Source organism: Quercus suber, unplaced genomic scaffold (genome assembly GCF_002906115.3).
Source record: "Quercus suber isolate HL8 unplaced genomic scaffold, Cork oak 2.0 scaffold_299, whole genome shotgun sequence".
Taxonomy (NCBI): domain Eukaryota; kingdom Viridiplantae; phylum Streptophyta; class Magnoliopsida; order Fagales; family Fagaceae; genus Quercus; species Quercus suber.
In genome coordinates, this window is record NW_027069755.1 from 489,455 (window position 1) to 516,179 (window position 26,725).

The following is a 26,725-nucleotide window of genomic DNA, read 5'->3' on the forward strand; positions in this document are numbered from 1 at the left end:
AAAAAAAAAAAAAAAAAAACATAACAATTCATACCACGATTGTACACTTGTATGTATGCTTTAATTCTTTATTCATGAATATCTCCGTGTAAACCACAACGGTTGCACACTCAGCAACTATGAATCGTGTAATATATCAAGTATCAACACTAAATTCACTATTATCAAACATTGCATATGAAAAGTACTCAAGAAACAGAAGTTTATATTGTATTCAATAATACAAAACAACTTATGTTCTTAAAATTTTAATTTATTAATAATAACATGTGCTAATGGCATTCACCAATCCACCAAAACAATGCATCTAAACAGCTCTTTGGAAGCATCTCAAAAAACAACTCTTTGGAATTTTATTTTATTTTTTTAAATATACGCCATAATAACATACTATTCCTATAATTATTATGTGGTTAGAGTTAGATTCAGTATATATTTGATGAAACTTAATGCAACATTACACCACTCAGTATTTTTTGAGTGATGTAAAGGTAATTCACAATTTACAAATTAATTGGATAAAATAATTATTTTGAGTTATGTAAAGACTAACTTGGTGTGGATAAATTATATATATATATGTGTGTGTGTGTGTTAACTTTATGCATACAATGTTTATAAATAAATATTAAATAATATCTTACTAACACAAATTGCATAGAATATAATTTTTTAAATATTAATCAGATTAGAAGGTTTTTTTTTTTTTTTTTTTTTACAAATGACAAACAAGAATTTATTGCTTATAAAAAAAAAAAAAAAGTTATTGAGTTATATAATATTAACAAAAAATAAATTCTTTATTAACATAAATTTAATAAAACATGATCCAAAAATATTGACAGAGATGATTCTGTTGTACATTATAGTGGTACAACTTCTCATTTTATTTGATTTTCATAAAATAAACCAACTTGTTCTGAAGAAAAAAAAATGCAAACATATGATGTTTTACGCCATAGTAACATATTTTACAACCATGCACTGAACCAACTTGTTCTGAAGAAAAAAAAATGCAAACATATGATGTTTTACGCCATAGTAACATATTTTACAACCATGCACTGAGCTGAACCCACATTTCTCATTTTGGGGATATCTGTTTTCTTTTTCTATATTCCAAAAGGAAAACGTCCGTCCAATTAGCAAGATATAAAAGCAACCGAAAAAGAGAAGAATATTTAAGCAAAGAGCAGGAAAATTACAACAAATGAAATGTCATAACCCTGTACCCTAATCAAATCAAATCACAATTCACAGGGTCAAGACCACAAAAACCCCCAGACACCACACCTTTTGGAGCAGGGGAGAGAACCCGTCAGCTACAAAGCCAGTATCTGGTAATGACTAAACCTATATAAGCTATACAAAATTCCATACAGGTATTGCTCTGTTCAACGTTGAACAAAGGAGGAGGCATTGTAACTTCCTGCTCTTCGGCCCCTTTATCTGTGACTATACAGTATTACTTCTTTGAGTATGTGAGATACGGATCTTGCGCAATAGCTAAAACATCTGGCCTTTCAGCTTGGTTATATGTTAGACATCGACGAATTAATTCCTGTGAAAAAAAGATATACAAAAATCCATCATTAAGCTACTCAAATTCTCCCTACATTCTCGTCTGCCATGGTAAAGTCAAGTTACTGAACCTCCCAACTATTTAGAGTAACAAAAGTTTCAACATGTAAGTTCCAGCTGAACCAACACTAAATGATTATTTCACTAATAGATTGAGCAAAAAGATTGTTTCTTTTCTTTCCCCAGCACTGAGCGAATGATTCATCAAAGGGCATAACTCACCTTTGCCTCATTTGAAACAGCAGGTCTAGAAGGGAATTCAACTTTCCGTGCTTTGATAATTGTGTCTTCACGTAGTATTCGTTCTTGTGTCTGGTCATGCCCAAAAGGACGTCTGCCAAAAAGCATTTGGTAAAACAGAATTCCAGCAGACCAAACATCAACCTGATTTCCAAGAGATGTCATGTTAAAAAAGCTCAAAACCAAAGTGAGGAAGAAACAAGGTGAAAGAGAGACAGTTTTAATTGTGTTTAGAAACCAAATGCATTAATAAGCTACCCTGTCAAGTATAAACACTTCAGGTGAACTAACCAACTAATAAAGAGCTTCTTTGAAAGCACTTGTCCTGTTGTCCAGATTAGACTAACAATTAGTCAATTAAGAGACCAAAATACTCATAGACCAAAAAGAAATTTAAGATTATTTAAAAAAAAAAAAGAGTAGAACTCAGAGGCTAGGAAAGGCATTTGATCTCCACTGTATGAATCATAAGGAAATATGCAATTCAGAAAATCCTTCACCTTCGATGATATGAGAGGTGTCTTACTAAGCTCAAAGCACTCGGGAGGCAAATACCTACAGGTAACAAAAAGAATAATTGGTAAGCATTACACCCTTATCCAAATAGCAAAAAACGATGTCATGGAGTAAATGAAAGATGTAAACCAATTCACAACACGCAACAAGCTTAAAATAACCTAAAAATGATTCCTGTTCAAACCCTTCCCCCAAACTAATAAGAATGATTACTAACAAACATTTGTTAATGACATTCATCTTCTAGTCAACAACAACAACAACAACAAAAACAAAACAAACAAACAAACAAACACACCCACAGCTCAACCACAGTCAGACAGTAAAGAAGGTAGTTCTTAAACCTGGCTAACGCAAGTGAAGACGTTGCATCAGAAGCAGGAGAGTTTGTCAGTTATTGATGTGCATTACTTCAAACAGAAGAGTAACACAATTCAAATAATAAAAGCAAGCATAGATGCAGATATGCATCACTCACCAATATGTTCCAGCTCCCTGTGATGTAAGTTCCATACCCTGGGATCCAACATCTTCTTCCACAATCTTGCTAAGACCAAAATCAGTCACTTTTGCAACACCAAGCTCATCAAATAGAACATTTCCAGGCTTCAAATCATAATGGATAATTTTCTGTGTTCTTTTGTTCAAGTATACAAGGCCTTGAAATATCTGTACAATAATTATCCTAGCTTCCCTCTCAGGTAAAACAGGTGTTGCTTTAAGAACAGCATCAAGATCTTTCCCTGAGAAAAATAAGCAAAAATAATAGAGAAAAGGGGGTGAGGTGAGGCAAATTCAAATTCATGCCCATGACCAAAGCTAGGACCACCAGATAGATAAAATAGTGAGGACCTCTACGTACCACTACAGTACTCTAAGATGGTGCAGAATGTATTCTGATCTATCTCAAAAATGTCCCAAAGCCTAACAATATGATGATGCACCAGCGTCTTGTGAATATTGTACTCCCGTATTGCATGTCGTATGTAACTTTGCTTCTTCTCTTCACTCCACTGAGCATTCAAACCATGAAGCTTACAGGCAACGTATCTATGCTCTACCAAGTCATAAGCCTGCTGGAAATTTCTTACTTCAAATCACTGCAAAAAGGTTTATCTTTACAATTGCCACTACAGGCAAAGGAATGATCTAGACTTTTGTTTGAGTTAACCAGAAGGCTGGTACAATTTTTGGTGGAAAATATTTAAATTTTATCAAATATCATAATGATTCAGCAAAGTTCTGACCTTGTAAACCTCGCTGAATCCTCCCTTCCCAAGAAGGTTTAGAAGGGCATATCTATGGTTAAGAATCTGAAAGTTATTAAAACGAGAACCATCCTCATCTCTTATGCGTTTCATTTCCCGTATGAGCCTTCCCTTCTCCAGTTCATAGCGATCCCTCTCACGAATTATAACTTCCTCCTCCTACAGAAAATCCAATCTCAATGACAATGGATGTACATGTATATTAAACAAAATCTTCGCAATCATTACTCATAACAGAGGTGAAATGGAATAACCAAATCAGTTGTACTTTAACAATTGATCTTACACGTTTGATGCTGGCTATACGGGATTTATAGATCTCGTCTTGGATAAGAAAATCTTCTTCTTGTATTCCAGTTTCAGTATCAACTGTGTCTCCCTTATCTTCAAGAACCGTAAACTTGCATTAGCACTCCGAAAGTCGCCAAATGACAAAGCTGTATGAAGATAATGACTATTGTGTATGTGGGTGTGGGTGTGGGTGATGTGTGTGTAAAAATATGTATCAAGGGGTAATTTAATTTAAAGTATGAACCAACAACTCCCTTTAAGGAGTTAGAGGATTGATCAGTCTAGGAAGGGGAGAGAAAAAAGGGTTTGACATACACAGCTATATGTATGACCAAAAAAGCAGACAAGCAAACCAATTCAAATGGTGAAAGAGCCAATCATCTGTCCGTATATACACCAGGATAGAATTGTCACTCAAGGCAATACAACATGATCAATACTGTTGTTTTTATATTGGTAAATTACACTCACACCTAATGGTATCTTGAACCCATGACTTCACCTTCACCTTGCTCTTTCAAGGGGAGGGAGGTGCCATTTGAGCTACAACAGGATCAATGCTTACAGGCCAGAAAAGACCATCAACAAAGGGAGAGAAGAGGAAAAACTTTAGAAGTACCAATTCTAAGAACACGAGCAACCACAAAAGTAATTGTTTCTACCTAGATGGTAGTTGGTACAGGCATGCACAAGCCAGCTTGGTGCAGATACTAACTATGTGAGAGAAGGGACAAGAGGGGAATTACCAAGGTAGCTTAAATGAATAAGCACATGTCCAAATGATAATATAGACCCAAGAGACTGTTAAAATAGTACTGGATCATAGACTCGCCACAAGTAGTACCAGAACAATGGGGAAGTAGGAATTGTAAAATTTCAAAATGACAAAATTTTACCAGACTGTCTTTTCTTCAATGATTTCCGCTGCCGCTCAATAGCCTCCTTAGCTTCAAGTAAGTGTCTCTAGTAAAAGGCATAACCGTGTTATTATAATGTCTTCTACAAATTATTAGCTTGGATTCATATTTTTAATGAAACTGAAAATAAATGGAATTTTGGGCAGCAATTCTGTGACAATGGGGCTTTTCAATAACAGCAGATAATAACAAATTGCTGAAAAGCACTTATGTAAAACGTGTCATAGTGTTCTGCAAGCTGAGAACCATATCAACAGTTTCCTAATAAGAGAATTCCCCCCTCAGATATTCCTAGTAATCTAAGTTATACAAGTGAACTTCCAATTCCTTCAATTTCTCCACGATTAGCAAAAAATGACCTTTTAGATGTTAAGAGGCTGTTTGGTTCATCAATTTCCATAACTCATATCTTTATTTCCATAACTCATAACTCAAAAATGGTGGGACCCATAGCTAGAAGTCTGTTTGGCCCGTCACAACTTTGTTTCCATGACTCTGTTTCCATCACTTAATTCTCTGATTTTTGAGTTATGAGTTATGGAAACTGAAAACACATTTTGCCTGTTTTCAATTTCCATAACTCATAACTCAATGAAAATTTTGTAATTAAACGCACATAGAGAGACTCACTATCAGGTCAGCCGCAACTTTTGACCAAATTTTTTTTTTTCTTTCTTCTCCACTTTTCTTTCTTCTTTCATTGGTCTCCGCTGGGTTCTTTCTTTCTTTTTCTTTCTTTTTTTCTTCTTCTTTCACTGGTTTCCGTTGGCTGGGTTTTTTTTTTTTTCACTGGGTTTGGGTTTCTAGGTTTCCTTTTTTTTTTTTTTTTTGGTTCTTTCACTGGGTTCTTTTTTTGGCTGGGTTTCTTTTGTTCTTCATAGGGTTTCTGGGTTCAGTTCTTTCTTTCTTTCTTTCTTTTTTTTTCACTGGGTTTGCATTTTTGGGTTTTTTTTTTTTTTTTGGTTCTTTCACTGGGTTCTTTTTTTGGCTGGGTTTTTGGGTTCACTTCTTCTTCTTCTTCTTTTCTTTTTCTTTTTTTTTTTTTTTTTTTTTCACTGGGTTCAGTGATACCCAAAAAAAAAAAAAAAAAAAAAAAAAAGAAAAAAGAAAAGAAAAGAAAAAGAAAGTTGCACCAAGTGACAGGTATGGGACCCACAAACAATGTGAAAAATATTGAGTGATAGCAAGTGAGTGATGGTGCCAAACAGGTAAGGTATTTTAAGTGATGGGTGATGAGTGATGGAAATTGAGTGACGGAAATTGAATGATGAAAAAAAAAGCATCCAAACAGCCTCTAATCTTCTTGCTTTCTTTGTTCCCTTTTTTTTCTTCACTATTCTTTAGCATACACCCCCATGTAATAGGATAGTGCTTTATTTTGGGCTTTTTTAATGGAATTCTAATACTATGTAAATTATATATATATATATATATATAAATCAAAGACAAAATGACAGATTCTGATTTATATATTAAAAAAAACATAAAACATAATCTAACAAGAATTTGGCAGTTAAAAGGGTTGATGACATTCTTATAGAAACGCAATGAAGTAGGAATTTCATTAGGGAATTATATATTTTTTTAGTAAGTAAATAATTCAATTTGAAAAAAAGGGTTAAACCAGAATTACATATAAGACCATATTTGTTATAGGGAAAAAAGAAGGAGAAAGAGAAATATACAAAAGGAACTTATGGTGTATAGTGTATGCTGGATGTACACCCAAAGGATCCTTAGCAAAATATGAATACAATTAATCAATGATATCACAAATTGTTGGAGATCAACTCACATCCAAAGATCTCCAATAAAATAAAGAGCCCACAAACTGAGATTGGAGTCCCTCTATGGATAAATACGTGGGGGTGTTTGGTAGAGTAGTTTGAAAATTGTTGTTTATTGTTTTTTGAAATACGTGTGGGTGAAAAAGTGTGTTGAAATGCGTGAAATGCTGTTTAAAAACTAAGCAAATAAGAACAACCTTCCTTCCAAACTCTACACCAGAAGGTCTTAGAGCTCTGTCACTAACACAGAAACACTCTTTTCACCTGATCGCCACCTAAGAAATTCACCCCCAGTCAGCAATCCACACAAAAGACACTATCTATGTAGGAATTTTTTCCCTCCATAATGGCTTCCAAAGAAACCTAAGGATGCAACACCTCTCAAAGCCTCACAAAACTATTGGAAACTAAAGCACCATTCTTATCCAGTTGCCAGTGCATCTTATCCTCCATACCCACATAAGTCCTGGCTGAGTTCGGCAATTCAAATAAATTGGAAAACATTTCCAGCTCCCATTCTTAGGCTAGTCAGCTGGTCTCACAATTATAGGAATCCAGTGTACAACACCATTCCATATCTCCACGTAATCCAATACCATTGCATCTTTTATTAGCAGCTAACTAGCATCTTGATACTCTGATTAATGCTTTCTTTAATTAATTATGGAAAACATCCACACATACTATTGTATGCTATTTCATAAATACTCCAACATATGGCTTATGATTATAAATAAAGCTAAAGCAAATTCAGTTGATGTCACTAGCACTTTCTCAGTAATATGTTTAGAACTTTGAAAAAGAGTAAATATAACAACTAGGCATCTGGAGTTTTCACCTATATAATTTTCCTGGACCAGATGACTTTTTTAATACCAAATACATAACATTTTAACTATTACTTCTTATGCAAATAAAAATAAATAAATAAAGAAGAAGAAGGTTCAGTGGCCCTCATAAATGTAAAAAAATTAATAATAATTAATTGATCTAATTATGGAAATGAAAAAGACATAGCAAAAAGGTTACAAAAGTTGCTATTGGCCGTCACACGGGATTAAAACGCTATCAATTATTCAATGTGACCACAAAAGATGATCATAACATGAGTTCAATCATATGGGATTGAAATCATAACATGAGTTCAACCTAACCCTCCAACTCTTATTCTTAAGATCCTGACATGAATGGATGACAGCCACAGAACAGTATTCTTTTTCAAATTTACTTGAGCTGATTGATCTTTATAATTTTCATTGATAGTTGTTGGTTTATTTCTTATATACTTTCCATGTACAAGGTTCCCTATTGCCCCTTCTTAATGAATTATTTACTTACTAAAAAAGCAAATTCTTATCGGGTGGAGATGTCATTGGATTCAAACAAAATTGGCACATGAAGAAAATTCAGAAGTAACCCAATTTATTGAAGTAAAAGTAAAGACTAGAAACATACAAGATGAGAGTTGAGATCTTTTAACACTTGCCCTTCTTCCCATGTCTCCGATATGACAGTTCCAGCTCTGCAATCCACAAGAGAACATGATCAATCCGATATAAAGAAAAAGATGGAAATATGCGCAAAGATTAGGAAAGTTCCAATTTTTTGGAAAAATGACTTTCTTCAGCATTGAAGGCTGCAAGAAATCTCCCCCACCCCTCCCCAAAAAAAGAAAAAGCCTACATGAACATTCTCTAACACAGTAACAATATGAAAAAAAAAAATATATATATATATATACACACACTATTATTGAAGCAAGGAGGAGCTAGTTTATATATCAAAATATTTCAAGAATATGGTCTAATTTCAAACTGCTTAGCACGTCAAGGGTGAATGTCCCTAGATTACTCAACAACTAATTTTGGCAGGTGGGGTCAGTACCCGAAGGTTTCATTGGCTAGAAGTCCAAACGGCTCTTTTCTAAAAAAGTTCCCTACGTTATCAATTTTTTTTTTTTTTTTAAAGTTTAATTTTATTATTTTAGAGGTAATCTGGTAATTGCTGGAATGGACTGCACCAAAAGCCCATGAGTCATTTTATGTTTTGGATCTTCTTCCTTTTCTTTTTTTATTTTATTTATTTATTTTATTTTGGTAGTTTTCAACTTGGTTTCAGATTTTCCAAATTACTTTTATGTTTAGTCAGGAATCCTGCTACCTGTTTGGAAACATTTAACAATAGCCTGTGCAAAAAAGCATCTACATCACGTGATTGCCTTCTCCTTCCTAGGGGTTGTCAATTAAGAAACCTAGGTTTAATTGCCTAGGCTTTATCTTTTCTTTCTCTCTTTCGATTCACTGTTGAGCTAAAATTACAAATATATGTAGTTACAAGCTACAATATCACCACAAATTTTGTTGGTAAACTTCACCCCAATTCGTAACTGACAGAGGTCTCCTCTAGGGAACAAAAATTAACCAGAAAGATTGGAAGGAAAATAAGTGGAGGGGCAGCAACAAAGCATATAATATATAGCATGTACTACTCATTATTATTATTATTATTATTATTTTCCAAAATATGAATATTAAAGTCAAATCTCTACAAAATGATGGCTAAATAATTTTACATGATTGCTTTTATTTTTCTTTGATTTCTTTCTGCAATCATATATAATTAATACCAAGTTTTCACTTTCCATTTTGACAAAATTCTCTCATACTCTCTCGCTCATCATTATCACCAAACAAGGCATTCCAAATCTATTCCATGTACAGTTATTAGAAGCATAAATCAATTAACGTAGTACCTGATTACGCCCACATTGCCTAGTCTCAAAGAGTCCTGCCGTACCTTCATCCTAGCTTCTTGTCTCTCAGCTTTTGAAACAGATATCAGTAGATCAGATATTATTTTGATTCTCTGCATAAGAGTGGACAACAAAAATACAAGGAGAAAACCGAAATCAGTTACGGTCACAAGAACGTGCCAACCAAATAACTAGTGGACATTACTTTTTTCTTTTTGATATGTAACTAGTGGACATTACACTTATCAAAAAAAAAAAAAAAAAAAAAAACAACTAGTGGACATTGCTTTACACGGTGCATCTTGTCTCAAAGCCATGGAAGATATAGAAACCTTGTTCTAAGATGTTTTAGAAAGCCTTTGTTTTTTTAAATGAAGGAAGCAATGCCCAGGATAGAATTTTATGATTTTGTCCCACCAAACTAGCTTTATTGCTGTTCCTTCAAAAATCCCTCAAGTGTGAAAAGAAACAATCATAAAATACAAGATTCATGGTAAAATACATCAGCCAATATTAGTTGCAATTTTCCAAAGAATCAGCCAAATACATTTCATAATACAGCGATGCGGGAAAAATCAATAAAGGCATTTAATTTAAATATGTAACAAATCAATCATAATCTTAAGTTTTATGGAAAACACTAAGATTATCATTGCATGCTTGCCTATAGTTTCTTGCATGGCTGGAAATGAAAAGGATGAGCTTAACTCTATGCTCAACTCTGCCCCTTATAGATCAACAGATCTTCAATAACTATCAAGGTTGGAGCTTTTTCAGTAAAAATAATTTGGATGTTTTCATTTCCATCTCAGGCTTATTTCCTTTTTACAGGAAAAGTTCCCATCCTTCTAACCATTCTCTAGAGTCGTTGACAATTCATAGATATTAGCTTGACACCAGAAATATATATATATATATATATATTAAAAAATCAACACAGAGCTTCATTTCTTCTATAGTTTATCCCAATTGAATTAGAAGTAGATATACTTTTCCCCAATAACTGAATTTCACATCATCATCAACTACAGATGAATAGTAAATAAGATTACTAGACTCTTTATGAATAGGATTCAAAGTCATTTATTCTTTCTATGTACTCATTGATGGAGTTTCTAGACTCTTTACAGTTTTGCCGCTAATGTCATGGCTTGTATCTCTTTTCATTCTCTTTTTCTCCCTTTTCATTTTGCTGTTTTCTTTTTAGTTTTGTATACTTCCTGTATACGCTTTCAATTTCTAATGAATTGCATTCATACTTATCCAAAAAAATTACTTAGAAATTAAACAATCACAAACCATTGTGTCTTATGCATAAAAGGTTTTTTTTTTAAAGAAAAAAAATGGTAACTTTCTATGCATTCTATAAGCCCAATTAAAAATCAACACATTACGTTCTTGGTGTAAGATAATCTAGGTCAAAGCATAGAAGCAGAAAGCTTGTTTCATCTCGGTACACTAAATCTAAGAACTTTTTTTTTTGTATAAGTACTGAATCTTTTTTGATAAGTAACTGGAAAATATTATTCAAAAGAGAAGAAAAACAGCGCAACCACTGTACACTAGTTACATGGATTGACAAAGAGTCAATGAAAAGTACTTAAGTCCAAAAAATCCAGCATAGAAGAGAATGAATGACTATTTAAAGCAGCCATCCAATCATACAGATTGGAAATAATAACAGTTTCATTTCTGAGGGTAAGCACTCTATCCCTTCAAATGCGCAATTATTGCATTTTCTCCAAAGAAGCCACATATCACATAGAGGTATAGTACCCCAAATATCCACATTGTGATGCCCACCAAATCCCCTTTTCCAACACTCCAAAGAATTGCAAGCCAAAAATGTGTAGAATGAATATATCAACAACTGAAGGCATGTTCACAAGAAAAAAGGGAAAGTAAGAACTCAGGAAAATTAAAGTGAGTGAAATCTATCCAAAATAAATAATAAAGCAAATGACACCATTGACCATTGTGGTGCAACCATTGTGCGGATGGATTAAGTTGGGGGAGGGGGGTCAAACTTCGGAGTCTAGACTACCTCTCCATTGGAGAGACCAAGAGGTGCCAACTGACCTAAGCATCCTTGTAATTAAGGGAAAACTCAAGTATAAGAGTCCATTGTAATTAATTACATAATTAGTTTTTTTATTTTCTTACTTTATTGGGGTTTTTTTTTTCCAAATTAGAGGGTCTTTCGTGGTTCTATAATTGTCAGATGTGAGTTATAGTTGTGGGCCTTCAAATTTTTTTTTTTTTTAATTTGATAAGTAACGAAATAATTTATTAAAAAAAGGAAAAAAAAAAAAAACAGGACCTAGTACACCGACGGTGTACTAAGAGAGAAGTACAATCAATTCAAAGTAAAATGATCAAACAAATGTAAGAGAGAAAAACAAGGCGGATAGAGTAAAGCAGCACTTCAATCCAACAAAGTACGGAGGAGGAAGGGTTTCATTTCTAGGATATTTCAATTCTGTTTATTAGTCAATGTAGAAGTTCTAATTCTATTACAAAAATTTAAGATTTAGAATCTATGTAAGCATATTATTATAATACACAAATATATGGAGTTGATTATTAAAAATATTTTGTTTTGAGCATTATGACATATTACTCTTATTATGTTTTTTTCTCTCTCTTATTTTTTTATATTCAGTCTCAATACTAACGACACTGTTCACATGCATTGTTCACAAATTGAGGACAAATTTGATTTTAGTTTCTTCTCACCTCTTTTGCAACCCTAAATCAAATCTATTCTGTTACCTACCAAAATCCTAGTCATTCTTGAACCGTAACTCTTCTTTCTAGTGTTCTAAAACCTAAATCCACATATTTTCCTAAACAGAAACCCACACAACACACAAGCATATATAGATAGATTTCCTAAATCTGCCCTGTGTCAACCATTGTAGTTGATATAAAATATGCATATGTTCATATCTTCTCAGTTTACTTGTGCAACTGTTGTCATACCTAATCCAGTATGGCTCTTCTGTAAGAGTTTAGCAAAATTTTGGTGTCACTGCACTCTTCATCTTGTGCACATCTTTTAGTTTTTGTTGGAAACCAAATGAACCACATTGTTTGACAATATGTAAAACACCATTTTTGAACTGAGAAAGGTCATAAAATAAGAGAATCCTATATAAAATTAGAAGTTGAAAATTCACAATCAAGGCCCTTAATAAACAAACCTTAGGCTTCATTTGCTGTTCGTGATCTTTGAGGTCCTTCAATTCCTGCCAGAAATCACAATTAAATAAGAAACTTCATTAAACAAAAAGAAGGTGCTGTATCACAGTCTCACAAAATAACAAAGGCATTCTAAAAGACTAATGTCAAAAAATTGGTACGAGCTTAAAATATAAATTGTATTGCCCTATAACATGTATAGTAAGTTTTTCACAACTATTGACTGCCATTATACTACCTTTTCTAACTGGCGGCAAAGATTTTGATAATCAGTTGCCTCTTGATGTGATTTACGCAATTCCTCCTCTAGTGCTGCAACTTTTGCTCGTAAAGATGCAACCTCCTCCTAATTTAATTTGACAAAAAATTAATTGAAAAGTGAGATAAAAATCTTCTTCTTCTTCTTCTTTTTTGCATCTGAGATATACTAATAAATGACAGCTCTTCCTTTTTTTGATAATTCGATAGTTGGGTAAGGGGAAATTTGAACACTAGACGTCTCCATTTAAAACACTAAGAGGTGCCCATTGAGCAACAAAGTTCTTGGCATAAATGACAGCTCTTCCTTTTAAAATAATTATTAAAAAAAAAAAAAAAATTCAAGTAGTACGCAATCTTCCTTTTAAAATAATTATTAAAAAAAAAAAAAATTCAAGTAGTACGCATACAAAGTTTCCTTCTTTTTGGTTTATTTAATATTATTTGGCAAAACAGCAGCAGAACATATTCTTAAAACATAATTCCAAAACAATTACAATACACCAAAGACCCATCATCCAACCTCTAATGGAGAGCGATTCTCACTCCAAAACTGCTCTTTCGGCTTGCCATCCTGCTAAAATAAGAGAGGAAAGGGAATGCCAATTAAATGAACAGCCAAAATTTAATGTTCTTTTTTTATTATTATTAGTAAGTGACACATGCTTAGTGGTTTTGGAACCCACAATCTCACCCTCCACCATTCTTGTGGTTGGAGGAAATACCATTTAAACTATAGAGGTAATTGGTAAAAACTTAATGTTAATTTCTACCAAGCATCCCTAAAAATAAGAACACAGTACAAGCAACATCTAACACATTCCACGTCCTTTTCAGATAAGCATATACACACTTTTCATCTCCTTGCACATATCGAGGCTCCAAAATGATCACAAAGACATATGGAAAACACCAACCCCCATACTTGTCATTTTCAGTACCTAACTGCTGCTTTCTATGTTAATCCACTTTCTTTTATTTTACTCAAACACAACATCAATCATGAGAGCGGTGGAAAAAGTTCCCATAATCTTCAAAAGTCAGAAAAACGTCCCTTACTATTCTACCTAGAGGAGGCCAATTTAAAAACTTTCCTAAGCATTTTCCACCCACCTAAGAGTTTCTCAATTGCAAGAGCAAGACATATCAATCCTGTTAATTTCAGCATCCATATTAACAGTATATATTTTACTGCTTTCTCACTTATCTGGTAACATAAATTTAATTTCAAACAAACTCTAAAGCCAAAAATTGTCTCATTACAAGTAATTACCAGCCAATGAAGTAAATATCATCTGGTTGAACAAGATATTGCAAAATTGGTGCTCCAATAATAATCCTTTTTAATAGGTTTAATCATAATCAATGTCCAGTCATAACAAAATCATTAATGTTCAAATTGTCATTCAAATTATACAGATAATTTGTAATTTTCTCTTACAAATTAATTAATAAAAAATCGAGATAATGAAATCAATAACAATAAGATGAAGCTGGGGGTGACAAAAATTACAGAAGAGATATGGAATTAATATAAAAACAGTTCAGACCAATGATCATACCTTATGATATGAGTTCTCAAGCTGACCATTTGAAGGTGAACAAGTTGAAGAAGAAATCTGTGATTTTGTCTGATCATTCGCTCTAGAACCACGCCCCCGACCTGAAACAGAGTGCCCCCTTCCACGACCTTGTTTTTTTCTATTTAAATCAGAATTGGCCTTGGACTCCACATTTTCAACAACCATTTGCCTCCCATCACCCATTGCCTGAAAGGTTTTTTCCCCACCCATTACCCATTAGTATGCAATCCATTTTCTTTCAAGAAACTTAGTGGAAGCTTGTGTGTGTGTGCGTGCCCGCATGCATGCGAGCTTGTATAATTGCAAAAACTCATCCTGCAGGTCATCTAAGCTTTTGCCATGGCCTGCTCCTTGAAAGGAGAATCAGAATACTCTTTCTTCAACAATCCACATTAGCATTCCATAAAAACAAACAATGAAGCCTCAGTCCCAAAATTAGCATTCCATAAATGTATTTCTTATTTGGGTACATTTGACACTTTATTTATTTATATTGATGAGTAGGATTTGTTTTATTGCAAAAAGGCTACTCCATGTAGAAAGGACATAGAGTAACCTAAAAAATACACAAGAATAGAATTATGTAAAAAAGGAAAAACAACTCTATAACCTTAGGGAGAGAACTAGTACTAGTGAATCCCCATGCTCTAGACCAATCAAATAAAGAACCACAAAACAGAGCTACCAACGGAGCATTTGACACTTTAATTTTGAAGGCATTAATTTTACATTTAATGCATCCACTATCAATTTACCATTTAAATTCAGTTTTACCCCACATTGGTTTCAATCTTTTTAATATGCAATGTTTCAAGTGACCTTTCTATTTTTGAAACTACACCTCCGTGTATGTGTGCGAGCACATGTGCGCACATATGCATGTGAGTGCGTGTGCACACATATGTGTGAGTGAGTGTGTTTAAGAACTTTGAGGTAATGTTGACACACACACACACACACACACACATGGAGAGAGGCTACAAAACAAGCAACTACAAGCAGTAAGCCACATTACTCAACCAAAAAAAAAAAAGTAGCTATACAAAAGTTTCCACCAAATTAACTCATCAAACAAGAACCTACCTCAACATTTTCAAAAACAGTTGAGTTATCATCTTCATGAGGTTTACGGTGCTTTTGAGTGTTCGCTTGTATTAGAAACTTTCCTCCATTCTGACAGGTCAATTTTATCAGTCAGAAAACAGAAATTTACAGTCACATATTTGTTAATATGTGGCCCACAAATTATAAAATTTGACCAAAAAATAATATCTTTCAGCAGACCAAATGTGACAAACGCTTTCTTTTTTATCATAAAGTTACATGTGTCTAAAAGGGTTTGAACTGACAATTTCACCCTCCACCTTGTTCTCGTGGGAGGAGAAAGTACCTTTTTATCTAAAGTTCATTGGCAACTTTTTTTTTTTTCATAAGTAAGAAAAAAGTTTATTAAACAAAGCCACTTCGTGCAAGGAATGAAGTAGCAAAATACAAAATATATACAGAAAAACAAACTATGTACAAATCATTGGCAACTAATTATGACCACGAATAAAATAATTAACATTGCAGCAGTTATTGCTGTGAAAATACATATAAAATTCTAACATAAAAAGGAAAACTAATTAATAATGCTTCTAAAAACAAGATCTGCAAAACACATGGGCACATCCCTAAGCAAGTAAGGAAACCACCGCATAAACAAGAATTCCCATAAATGCAAATGATCATGCATGTTTTTATCACAGGCAGTGATACACAATCAATCATCGCAAAGTTCCGACCATATTAACTCATCAAAACAAGAACCTACCTCAACACGTTCAAAAACATTTGAATCATCGTCTTCTTTGAGTTTTTGGCGCTTTTGTGTGTTGGCTAGTATTAGAAACTCCCCTCCATTCTGGCATAGAACAATGCCATCAAAGTCAGAAAAAAACATAACAGTAATATACTCATTCAAGTGTATTTATGAATATATACACATGTTTATGCCTATGAATATATGTATATCCATGTGCATGGTGAATCAAGTCATAAACATGACAAACATTAACAACATGACAAAATATGCAACATTGATTGCCAAGAAATTACATATTAATTTTAACTTAAAAAGGAAAACAAATTATTAAAGTTTCTAAAACTACAAGATTACAAACATATTCGCACATAGGTCACTATGGCATACTCCTAAGCAAGCATAGAACCATCTCATAACCTAAAATTTCAAAAAAAATTTATTTTTATATTACATAGGGAACCTTTCTAAAGAAGAGCCTTTGGACTCTGCCTCTAGCCAGTAAAATATATGGGACAACTAACCCCACCCACCAGAACCAGTTGACAATAAATGCAAATGGCTGTGCACATGATGTCAAGAAATTACAAGTTAATTCCACAATCAATATCATCCATATCACCCTTAAATAAACCATAGCACATTCAGTAAATTAATAATTGAAAGCTTAGTTACCACAAATATTTTTTATCGGTATAATTCAAATACTCATGCAAAGTTTGTTACTTTGAACCTTTAGCAAGATGCTTTTTCAAGATATAAACGGGGTTAACTGGTTTACGCATCCTAAGATGCCAAAACTCCAATCCTACAAGCCCCTCAATCCAAAACCTTGAGATCCATATAATTTCATCGATTGGTGCAATATCTACACACATGCTTCGCAACAGCAACAGGGTCCTAGATCATACTTAGCAGGGATAAAATAGTCACTAGATCCATCATTGTGAATGACAAAACACCCTAGTTCAATTTTATCGATTCACAACACTAAATTATGCAATTGTAATACGAAAACTAAGACTGTAGTCTAAACTCTAAATCCAACACTATTGGTACCAACTTGTCTAACATTGTAATCATTAAATGATTGAATATATATCAATACATAACCAGTACATATAATATATCCCTAAAAAATTCAAATTCCAATCAATTAATCAACTGCAAGTTCAATTCAAATTCAATGTATTCACTCAATCACCAACGAGAACTACAGACATTGCTCTAGAACTAGACTATAGAGTCAAGAATCTCACATCGTCGTCGTCGGAATCACTCGAACTCAACGAGGCGGCCAAGCCGTCAATTCCTCCTCCGAATTTTGCAGTTGCCGCAGAAGAAACAGACTGCCAAGCGGGCTGCTGCTGCTGCTGCTGCTGCTGCTGCTGTTGCTGTGGCGGCAGAACCGGTTGTTGCTGCTGCTGAGGCGGCGGGGCAGAGGAAGGTTTGCCAATCATTCGAGCCTCGAGTTTGGCCATTTTAGAAGGCAAGGACTGGTCGGACTGGTTGGAAGAGTTGGAAGAGAAATGTAGAAGCATGTCCTCTGACATTGCTACTGTTAGTGTGAGAGAGAGAGAGAGAGAGAGAGAGAGAGAGAGAGAAGAAGAAGAAGAACAAACAGTGATTCTTCAGAGCATTTGAAGTAAACCCTAGAATTTCTACAATGTTTGTTTTGGGGATTCAGACTTTCAGTACATACACACAAAAACAGAACCAAAAAAACGAAAACAAAAACAAAACAAAAACCAAAAGCAGTTTTAGTCCTTTTGGAAGTAAACTCAACAAAACCAAAACACTTTTGAGAGAGAATTAGGGTTTGGAGATTTGGGTAAAGGAAGGGAGGAGTGAATGAATCAAAGGGAATGAGGAGTGGAGAAGGGATTTGGAATTGGAATTTGGAGAGGAGGGAAGTGAAAACTGAATGAGGCCTTTTTTTCAGTTTTTGTTTTTTTTTTTTTTTTGTGTGTGTGTGTGTGAAGTTGTGTAATTTGGTTTGGTGGTGACGTATTTGGTTGAGAGTGTTTTGCTTTTTTTTTTGGCAAGAAATTGGTTGCTACGGATTTGAAGAGAAAATAAGGTAAGGAAAGACAAAGAAATGGAAATGTGGGGTGTGAGTAGTACTAAGAGCAAAAAAAAAGGTAAGTTGGATTCAAAGGGAAGATGTGAAATTGGTGTGCCCTAAATCTAGGGATTGCAATTTGGGAATTTGGGTTTGGGACAATAGGTTTTGGTGATCACGTTATTGGTTAATATGCCCTTATGGGAATTATTGATTGTTAAACCCGTATGGGGAATCCTATGTTTATGTGTGATTTTTTTAAGTTTGTGCTTGTGGAAATAGAAAACATAATGAGTGAAAATAAAAAATTAAAAAATTGTAAACAATTTGACAAAAGTTTTGTGGGTTAGAAAAGTCAACAGCTGCATCATTGACCGTTTATTTTTCGTTCCATGAATCAAATAGTGAGCTTGTATGATGAGATGGCAGGGACCCCTTTATCTTCTTTTTTATGGTGTGTGGGTTTGGATGCCACGTTTTCCAAACCCAGCTCTGCGATTCTATCTTTTTTCTCTTTTTTTTTTCCCAACGCATAAATAGTACAATCACATAAATATACTGTATGGAAGACAATTTTCACCGTAAAAATACTGTTTATATACTGTAGTATTAGTAGTATTACTGTTTATATATTTAAAAATATGTCTTGCAGTACTATTTACATATTTTTAATTTTCAATTTTAACAACAATAAGTTCAATCCAAACGGACCCACTGGTGACTGCACAAACTTACACGCGCAGGTTAGATGTTATTCCACATGCTTGCGCCACACGTACATCAATCAATAATTAATACTTTTCTAATTTCTCGCACAAAATGGATTTTATCTATTCTATTCTATTCATCTATTGTACAAAATTAAATTTTATATACTATAAAAAAAAAAATTATCTTTTACTTTAAAATAATAATAAAAACAAAGCAAAAGGCAAAATACACGTCGAATTTGTTAAAATCTTAGTTGTCAAAAGAAAATGAGAAAGCTTGTGAGGAGGGTTTGCTACTTCTTTTTTTATAATAAAAATCTAAGTAGTTATAAGAAAGTTATTCACTTTTTTTTTTTCAAAATAATATGATAAAAAAAGAAAATGAGATAGAGAGATTTAATCTTAAGGGGAGAAAATCCAAGAGAATATGGAAATAAGCTCATTCCTATTACAAAGTGCAATCAATGGGGCAAATTATGGAACAAAAAAATTATATACTTGTAATCATAAAAAGAAACTCTAATGATAAAAGAGAGCTAAGAGCAACCTTCAACTCATAGAGAAAAGGGATAAGGAACCAAGGAGGGAAGGACTGAAGATCCTGTAGGGCTTTAATAACATCAGTAGAGTCCCCTTCAAAAAATAAAGGAAAATTTGTGAAAAACAGCCAATTTGACAGCCTTAAATGTTGATTGTGCTTCACTAAGGATCGGTTGATATGGTGAGAAAAGATTTTTTTTTTTTTTTGTTGTTGTAATTTGATAGTTATAACATGATACGAGTGATTTAAACCTTGAATACTATAGACACACTAAAAGAAGGCTGCAAGGCCCTTGACAAGATGGAGAAAAAAGACTTAAATGAGCAAACAGCCCTCACCAACCTCATTTTTTGAGACCAAGTCAGGCGATCGGGCAGACCAAAGACAATGATATGTTCTATATAAGCTCTATCAAGATCATCTGAGTATAGATTTTATTTTTACAAATATATATATATATATAATTGTCATTAAAAAATATTGACCCTAAACATCTTTGTTAGAAATATTTCATACATAAGCACCATTATAATTAACACCTATTAATAATTACCATGATTATCAAATTCCATATTTAAACAACAAATAAAGGGTAGGGAATATACAGTACATTACATTCCCCAATTGAATTCAAACACTTGGCTATCTTGAGTTCAATTTACCTCAGCAAAATATAACACTATTTGTGTTTATTGGTCAATGCAGCCAACCAAGTGTTTAAATTTAATTGAAAACCTAATGTACTACAACTAAGGCATTGTTCCTAACTTTTACCCTTTAACTCCAATGCATCAAAGAAGGCAGAGAGGGGGGGTGGGGGCGTGGGCAAAAAATTAAAACTCGAGCATCAACTAAAACTTGGGAAAAAAATACCAGAACTTACAAGACATGTAGCATGAGAATCAACTAAAAATGCAATCATTCCTATAAGAAACAATAGCATGAACATTATACAATAAGCACCTCCAAATCAGAAAGGATAAATCTTCATTTCCTCTAGAAAAATAATAATAATCCTTGATCACATTTCGATGTTAGATGAAACCAAAAAATATTTGCAATTGGTTGTTAAAACTCAAAAGTACAATAAGTTGTGTGTGAAAATTTGCTTTAATATTCAGGGGTGTGGCCGTGACAAATTTAGAGAACGTGATATTTCCTGGTAAAAGGCTCAGGCCTCAACACGACAATCCCTTAAAAGAGAGCTTCCAAAAGCAAGATAATAAATATAATAAATATAAATGAAAAGAGAATAAAGCTCAACAAAGCAAAGGGATCATGCAGCTCTCAATTAATGGATGTTTTACTAGCAATGAACAGCCAAAAGAACCCTGATGAGGTCAATGTAGCTATTTTTTGCTAACAGTCAGACGCAAGTAAGATACAACAGAGGTGAAGCATGATGCTCCATTAGCGTTGAAACAACCAATTTGTAGAGCAAGTCCAAATCTCTGCACAAGAACATAATTAAACACCAGTGTCAGACGATTTTATTCGATAATCATATTAAAATATCATGTAACATAATGTGATGTAGGATCTTCTACAAACAAGATTCAACATTACAAAGATCAATTAATATTTATATAGAGCCTAAGAAGGAGAAAGCACAAGAACAAAAATGTTTTCTGTCTGATAAATCTTCTAGGAAAGATAAAAAGAATACAAGCACTTAGAAATATGACTGCAAGAATGATTTCAATCAAAAGAATGATCATCAAGAATTCTTCATACAAATCGATGAAAACACACTATATATATCCAATTACCTAAATTTATAAACTATCCCTCCTTCCGAAGCCAACCCAAATCCAAAAGGTAACAAAGTCCGGTTGTATAAAACAAAACTAGTTTCATGATACAAGGCTTAGATGATAGCAACTACATCTTGCTTATAAAACATCCTACGTCTTCACTTTTATGTAAAAGCTTTGCTAATGCTATGATTATTCATACAAAAAGGCTACAGCTCTATATGTCAGCCAAGCTGAAGCTTAACTAAGAATTTACGTCTGTACTTTCCAAATGCACTGCAACAGATATAGTTGGAGTCACACAATAAAACAACCAAAATAATCAATACAAAGCAGAAAGACAATCCACAAAGTGAATTACTTAATCTTCCAAAGATGGTTTCAGAGGTGAAAAAAGTAACCATTAAGCAAAAGCAACATAAATAATACTACTTATGAACATGCCCGTGCATCATATGGTTAATTAGTAGAACGGAAATTATACACACACATGCTCCTTTTGACAAGAAGCAGAATGAAAGGTGCTTGTTTTCATGTACACAAATAACCACTGATATGAATCACATTCGGAATATTTTGCACAAAAAAAAATATATACATATATATACATATATATATATTTACAATTCTATTAGAATAAAGGAAAAGGGAACCTGAGTCTCAATTACGTTTGATTTTATCTCCTTCCTGTAGCTTCTGTTTATATATCAACTTGTGTTCCTACCACCAATTATAACTTCTTTGCATCCCATCACCGCCAGAGTTGTCAAACCTTGATGCTGAAAATCTGTGCTGAAAAGCCATTGGTGATCCTTGTGACATTGAAGTTCCCGAGTGAAACTTACTTGATTTTTTAGATGCTTGAGAGCTTGAAATGTGACCACCAGCAGTTAAAGCAGATATTGTATGACCCTTATTTGATGGTGTTGCAGGAGACCTCCAGCTGTTCTTTTTGGCTTTTCTATGGGAGAAGTCACCAGGATCCTCTGTTATCCAGCCACCTCTATGTTTTGACTTTTGTGGTGTAGAAATGTCTCCAGGATCCTCCATTATCCTGCCACCTCTATGTTTTGATTTTCGTGGTGTAGTATTGCCTTGTTCTTCATTTCTTTTTGTCTTTTTTTTACGAACCTTACCAAGATCTTTAGGCAAAGACTTGAATTCTGAGTAGTCTCTCTCTTCTCTATGAAATCTCAAAGTTGGGGTTGATAATTCACGACTCCTCTTGCAAGCCTGCAGAAAGTCCAAAATTACACACCAGGATTGATATTAGAGAAACGTAGAACTTTTAAAGGTAAATGGAAATTGAAGAGGGGGCTACAAAATTACAAATTAACACCTTCTGGATTTAGAGAACCATGCTTTACATAAAAATTTTAAGAACCTGAACAAATATTTGCTGAAACTTACCCTAGCAGAACTCATGCATTCACGGGCAAAATGTCCTTCTTCACCACACTTGTAGCACGAACTAGATGACACCATACCATTGGCTTCCCCACGTACCTTTGTGCATGCCTATAAAAACAAATTAAATGATCAAATGTTAAAAAATTTGCTTCTGAGAAACTAGAAAGAATAAAACAAAAGGGCAAGACTAAGGTACAGTACTTAGGTGTTATTCCTTACGTTCCTCCTCTTCAGATTCTACCATGTGACTTTTTTCTCATGGATGAAAGTATATTTTTTAGTTAAGCAGCCATATCGCTAAGTCTTAAGAGGGGAACCTAAGGTACTACTAAGTTTTGTCCAATACAAAATTATATTACAGACTAAGGTATCTGGTGCCCATGTTAATAAACAAGCAAAGATTCTATGATTTTTTTTTACATATAGATATGAATATTTTTATTTAAAAAAAAATACTGCTTTGTAAGCACACGAAGAAACCCATAGAATTACAAAGGAAAAAACAAAAATTTGAAAAAATCAAAGATTCTATGATACAAACATATAATAGGCATGAAATGTTCTAGAAAGGAAAATGAGTAAACTTCTAGAAATTCTTTTTTTAAAAGGAAAGTTTCAGTCTTTCAGAGTAAGGAGCAATTATATGTCACAAATAAGTTGATAAAATATAACTACCTGACATGAAAACAAGAATATTACTAATAAATGGTGAAATTCCTCAACAGTAAGAAACAATATGTATCAAGTATAGCACCATTTGTGTCTTGCTTCTAGAATCAACTTACAGTTAAATACAGAGCAACATACTAATCAATCTTATAGACAAATTGCTTAAACTCTAGAGTTTAATAAAACTGATAAAAAAAAAATGTTAAGTTACTTGCACTACAGCTCCAAACCAGACAATATCAAGAAAAAATTAAATTGACACTATGAATCAGAAATTCTCATTGACATGTTCGACATAGGCCTTGCATGTCCAATTTCAACAAGGTAAAATCTTTTCCCCCACTTTCTGGTGAGTCAAGAGGGTATATAAAGAGTAGTTTGGACTTGAGCTATGATACTTTTTCAGTACATATAAAACCAAATCATCACATAAAAACAACAATGGCAAGCATATCATTTCCATGCCAATAAATTCAAAAATGCCAGCATCTAATAGATACTTTGATCAGTCAATATATGTTTTACAATTTTACAAATCAACTTCAATATTCAACCATTTTGCCTAAGATTAGGCACAAGCACACACTCGCACACATCATACTTGCACAACCCAAAATGGTAAGGTCATTGAAAACATTAAATAGAACTTACCAAACCAGTATGGCCCAATTGACCACATTTATAACAAGAAATTACTCCAGGGCTAGTACTAACATAATCAACACAACATATATGGCCAAGTCTCTTGCAGATATAACATGGTATTCCCTGATAAGGCGAAGGAGAGAAACATTAATTATCAGAAAAGAGTTTCAAAATTCAACCAATCTTTATTTAAATACATATTTTTTTATTAAAAAAAAAAACTCTAGGACGATATGAAAGAAGGGAAGGGGAAAAAAACCTTGAGATCATCAGGTAAATAATCATTCCAGCATGAAAACATATCATGTCCTGAATCTCCGCATTTTAAACAAATTTTCAAACTTAAGGAGCCACCCTTGTACTTTTCAGGACAGTCTTTTGCTCGGTGGCCACTTTTTTTGCAGATAAAGCAATCTTGTCCCTGAAAAAGAACCAAGCAGTAAATCAAACACCCAGATATGGATGATGATCAGAATCAAAGGCCCATCATAAATAGATAAATGCACAGATGCACATGAGCACCCACAAACACATATGCACGAGCTAGTGTGCACATTACATGTATGTATGTGCAGAACATATATACAACTTAGGGTAAATATAACAACAATTAGTAGCGCAGGAAATAAGTCCTACAATAAATAATAATAATAATCCAATATTAATTCAACGAACCTTTGAGCATTGCTTTGCATTGTGCTCCAAACTCCCACAAACAAAGCAAGGTTTCTTCCGCTTAGCTGCTGTACAGTTTGCCACTGTATGACCTTCTTCACCACAATTAAAGCATGCTCCCCAACCGCTATCTGGGGGATCAAAATACCTTGGCCCCCGCTGAGAGAATGGAAATCATAGAGATACCAAACTAAGCCTTTCAATAGGAATTGTATTTTCAAAATTGGCATTTGAGAGCAAATATTTGAACTCACAAGAAGCTTCCGAAACACAATGTTGTCGGTTATTTCAACAGCATTTGGATCAACTGGCTCAACCATATTTGAGGCTTCCACTGTCTCCTCCTTCTCTTTATCGTTCACAACAACAACCTAAGGCAATATAAGTTTCCAAAACAGTCATATACAAAAATTCTCATGACCCACCAAGTAAGCCAAAAGACCATTTTTACTCAATTGTTGAAATGGGAAAACTTATATCCGCATATCCAATATAGAAATATCAAAATTTTAAAATATACATACAAAAATAAAAAAGGCAAAACTTAGGTACAATTCCTTAAATGCTATACATTAAGTTCTCAATTATATTCAAATCCAATGAAGCACAAATATTGTTATCTTTTCCAAAGACAATTAAAATCAAGAGTAATGCTACAGCCACAATCTATTTTACTATATTTTTACAAACTATGGATGTGGCAAATTGAACCCACCATTATCATCACTTTTTTGCTTACCAATAGTCTGTGGTTTTAGCATTTTTTCTAAATTCAATGCAGCTATGAGTTTGAAATTAATTGGGAACATAATGTAGTGAACCTAAAAAACTATACCTAAGTTTCAGGCACAAAATATAAATATATAAAGCATAATTACAATCACTTTCAGTTCAACATGTTTCTTCTTCACCTAAAGTTGGCAAAAATTAACAGCTAGGGTTGAAGTAAAATTGGGCGAAACAAAAAGAGCCTAAGATATTTATAAAAATAAAAAAATAAAAAAAACTCACGGATTGGTCTTGATCTTCCATCTTCTTAATCTTCTTAACAATTTTCTTCTTAACAATTTTCTTAACAATCTTCTTAACAATTTTCTTCTTAACAATTCTGCCATTGCCACTAGGAGATTCAACCACCTCCCCTTCCAAAACAGACGAAGAAGATCCATTGCCACCGCCGTCAATTGCTCCCTGAGTTCCATTCAAAACGCCGGCGTCAGCGGCGGCGGCGTCGGGAACCAACTTGGCGGCGCGCATCAACAGCGCCTTCTCGACGATCTTCAGGCTCAAATCTTCGTTCGCCACTTCGTCGTCGTCGTCGTCGTCGTCGCTGCTCAGTACCAAGAAGGAATTCGATGGCTTGGCAGAGCCGCTGGGTTCTGCTTCGTCTTCTTCTTCGAGATCGAGCTTCGCTTTCCGCTTCTCTCTCTTCCCCATGCTCGATGATAATCGGTACCAGCTGTTCGGACGGCGGCAATTGTAGAAAGAATGAACGAATTTTTGGACTGAGTTTAGGGTTTGAGTTCGCGAAACGTTTTAATTTTTTTTTTTATTATGAATGAATATTTGAGATTAACGGCTCTGATTTGATTTCACCGTGCTGCTTGCTTTGTTCTAAGCTTCACACCCCTTGCGATTGCTCTATTTTTTTTTTTACTCTATAATAATAGCTTCAATTTATTTATTTTTATTTTTTAAACAATTGAAAGCACAGAAGTCGGTGGGTTTGAGATGACCATGGGCTCATCAACCCAACAATAACGGGGCCAAATTTTATATGGGCTCACCAAGATCTGCAACCCAATATAAACGACGGGGAGTCTCTCTTGGATGCACGATGCGAAGCCAGCTGCTGGCGTCAATACTGGGAGAAATTATGTGGCGTGGTAACATCATCTATTATTTCACTAAAAATTTCCTACTTGTTTAAAATCGTTGCATCAGTTTACGATAATAATAAAAAAATTAGCAGAAATTAACTTCCGTGTTAAACTGACTCAACAATAGTGAGAATATTTTAGTGGATGGATAAATGACATGAAGACCATATAATTTTTCTAATGA

General features: G+C 33.9%; 2 protein-coding genes across 7 annotated transcripts; both read right to left on the minus strand.

The window, feature by feature from the left end:
- Positions 1–1,065: 1,065 nt before the first annotated feature.
- LOC112009318 (serine/threonine-protein kinase TOUSLED) lies at positions 1,066–18,456 on the minus strand. Of its 5 annotated transcripts, none has more exons than XM_065782362.1 (17): positions 17,455–18,456; positions 16,208–16,297; positions 15,478–15,567; positions 14,374–14,580; positions 13,335–13,385; positions 12,792–12,899; positions 12,556–12,600; positions 9,353–9,465; positions 8,056–8,122; positions 4,793–4,859; positions 3,892–3,989; positions 3,585–3,764; positions 3,200–3,413; positions 2,816–3,080; positions 2,322–2,376; positions 1,804–1,965; positions 1,066–1,561 (listed from the first exon to the last, which is right to left on the minus strand). In XM_065782362.1, exons 1-17 carry the CDS (start codon positions 17,746–17,748, stop codon positions 1,466–1,468), a joined length of 2,202 nt encoding a protein of 733 aa, XP_065638434.1. In that variant the 5' UTR covers positions 17,749–18,456; the 3' UTR covers positions 1,066–1,465. The 5 variants fall into 5 exon arrangements, with proteins under 5 accessions (XP_065638434.1, XP_065638432.1, XP_023897417.1 ...); XM_065782360.1 differs by having other exon boundaries at positions 13,335–13,388; XM_024041649.2 differs by having other exon boundaries at positions 3,200–3,410; positions 17,455–18,455.
- Positions 18,457–20,476: 2,020 nt separating this feature from the next.
- Positions 20,477–26,297, minus strand: LOC112009311 (uncharacterized). 2 transcript variants are annotated; one of them, XM_065782364.1, is made up of 8 exons: positions 25,673–26,297; positions 24,916–25,032; positions 24,662–24,820; positions 24,246–24,407; positions 23,993–24,109; positions 22,673–22,780; positions 21,931–22,495; positions 20,477–20,959 (listed from the first exon to the last, which is right to left on the minus strand). In XM_065782364.1, the coding sequence occupies exons 1-7, from the start codon at positions 26,096–26,098 to the stop codon at positions 21,983–21,985; spliced, it is 1,602 nt and encodes a 533-aa protein (XP_065638436.1). In that variant the 5' UTR covers positions 26,099–26,297; the 3' UTR covers positions 20,477–20,959; positions 21,931–21,982. The 2 variants fall into 2 exon arrangements, with proteins under 2 accessions (XP_065638436.1, XP_065638437.1); XM_065782365.1 differs by having other exon boundaries at positions 21,916–22,495.
- Between the last annotated feature and the right edge of the window lie 428 nt (positions 26,298–26,725).

Bases quoted from the DNA above. Each gene is read 5' to 3' on its own strand.
- LOC112009318 (XM_065782360.1), bottom strand. From the start codon at position 17,748: ATGTCAGAGGACATGCTTCTACATTTCTCTTCCAACTCTTCCAACCAG. The intron at 3,990-4,792 runs GTAAAATTTTGT...CGGTTCTTGAAG, and splicing joins ATTGAAGAAAAGACAGTCTG to ATAAGGGAGACACAGTTGAT. The intron at 3,765-3,891 runs GTAAGATCAATT...GATTTTCTGTAG, and splicing joins GTATAGCCAGCATCAAACGT to GAGGAGGAAGTTATAATTCG.
- LOC112009311 (XM_065782364.1), bottom strand. From the start codon at position 26,098: ATGGGGAAGAGAGAGAAGCGGAAAGCGAAGCTCGATCTCGAAGAAGAA. The intron at 25,033-25,672 runs GTGAGTTTTTTT...ATATTGCCTTAG, and splicing joins TGGAAGATCAAGACCAATCC to GTTGTTGTTGTGAACGATAA. The intron at 22,496-22,672 runs GTAAGTTTCAGC...GACTTTCTGCAG, and splicing joins AATGCATGAGTTCTGCTAGG to GCTTGCAAGAGGAGTCGTGA.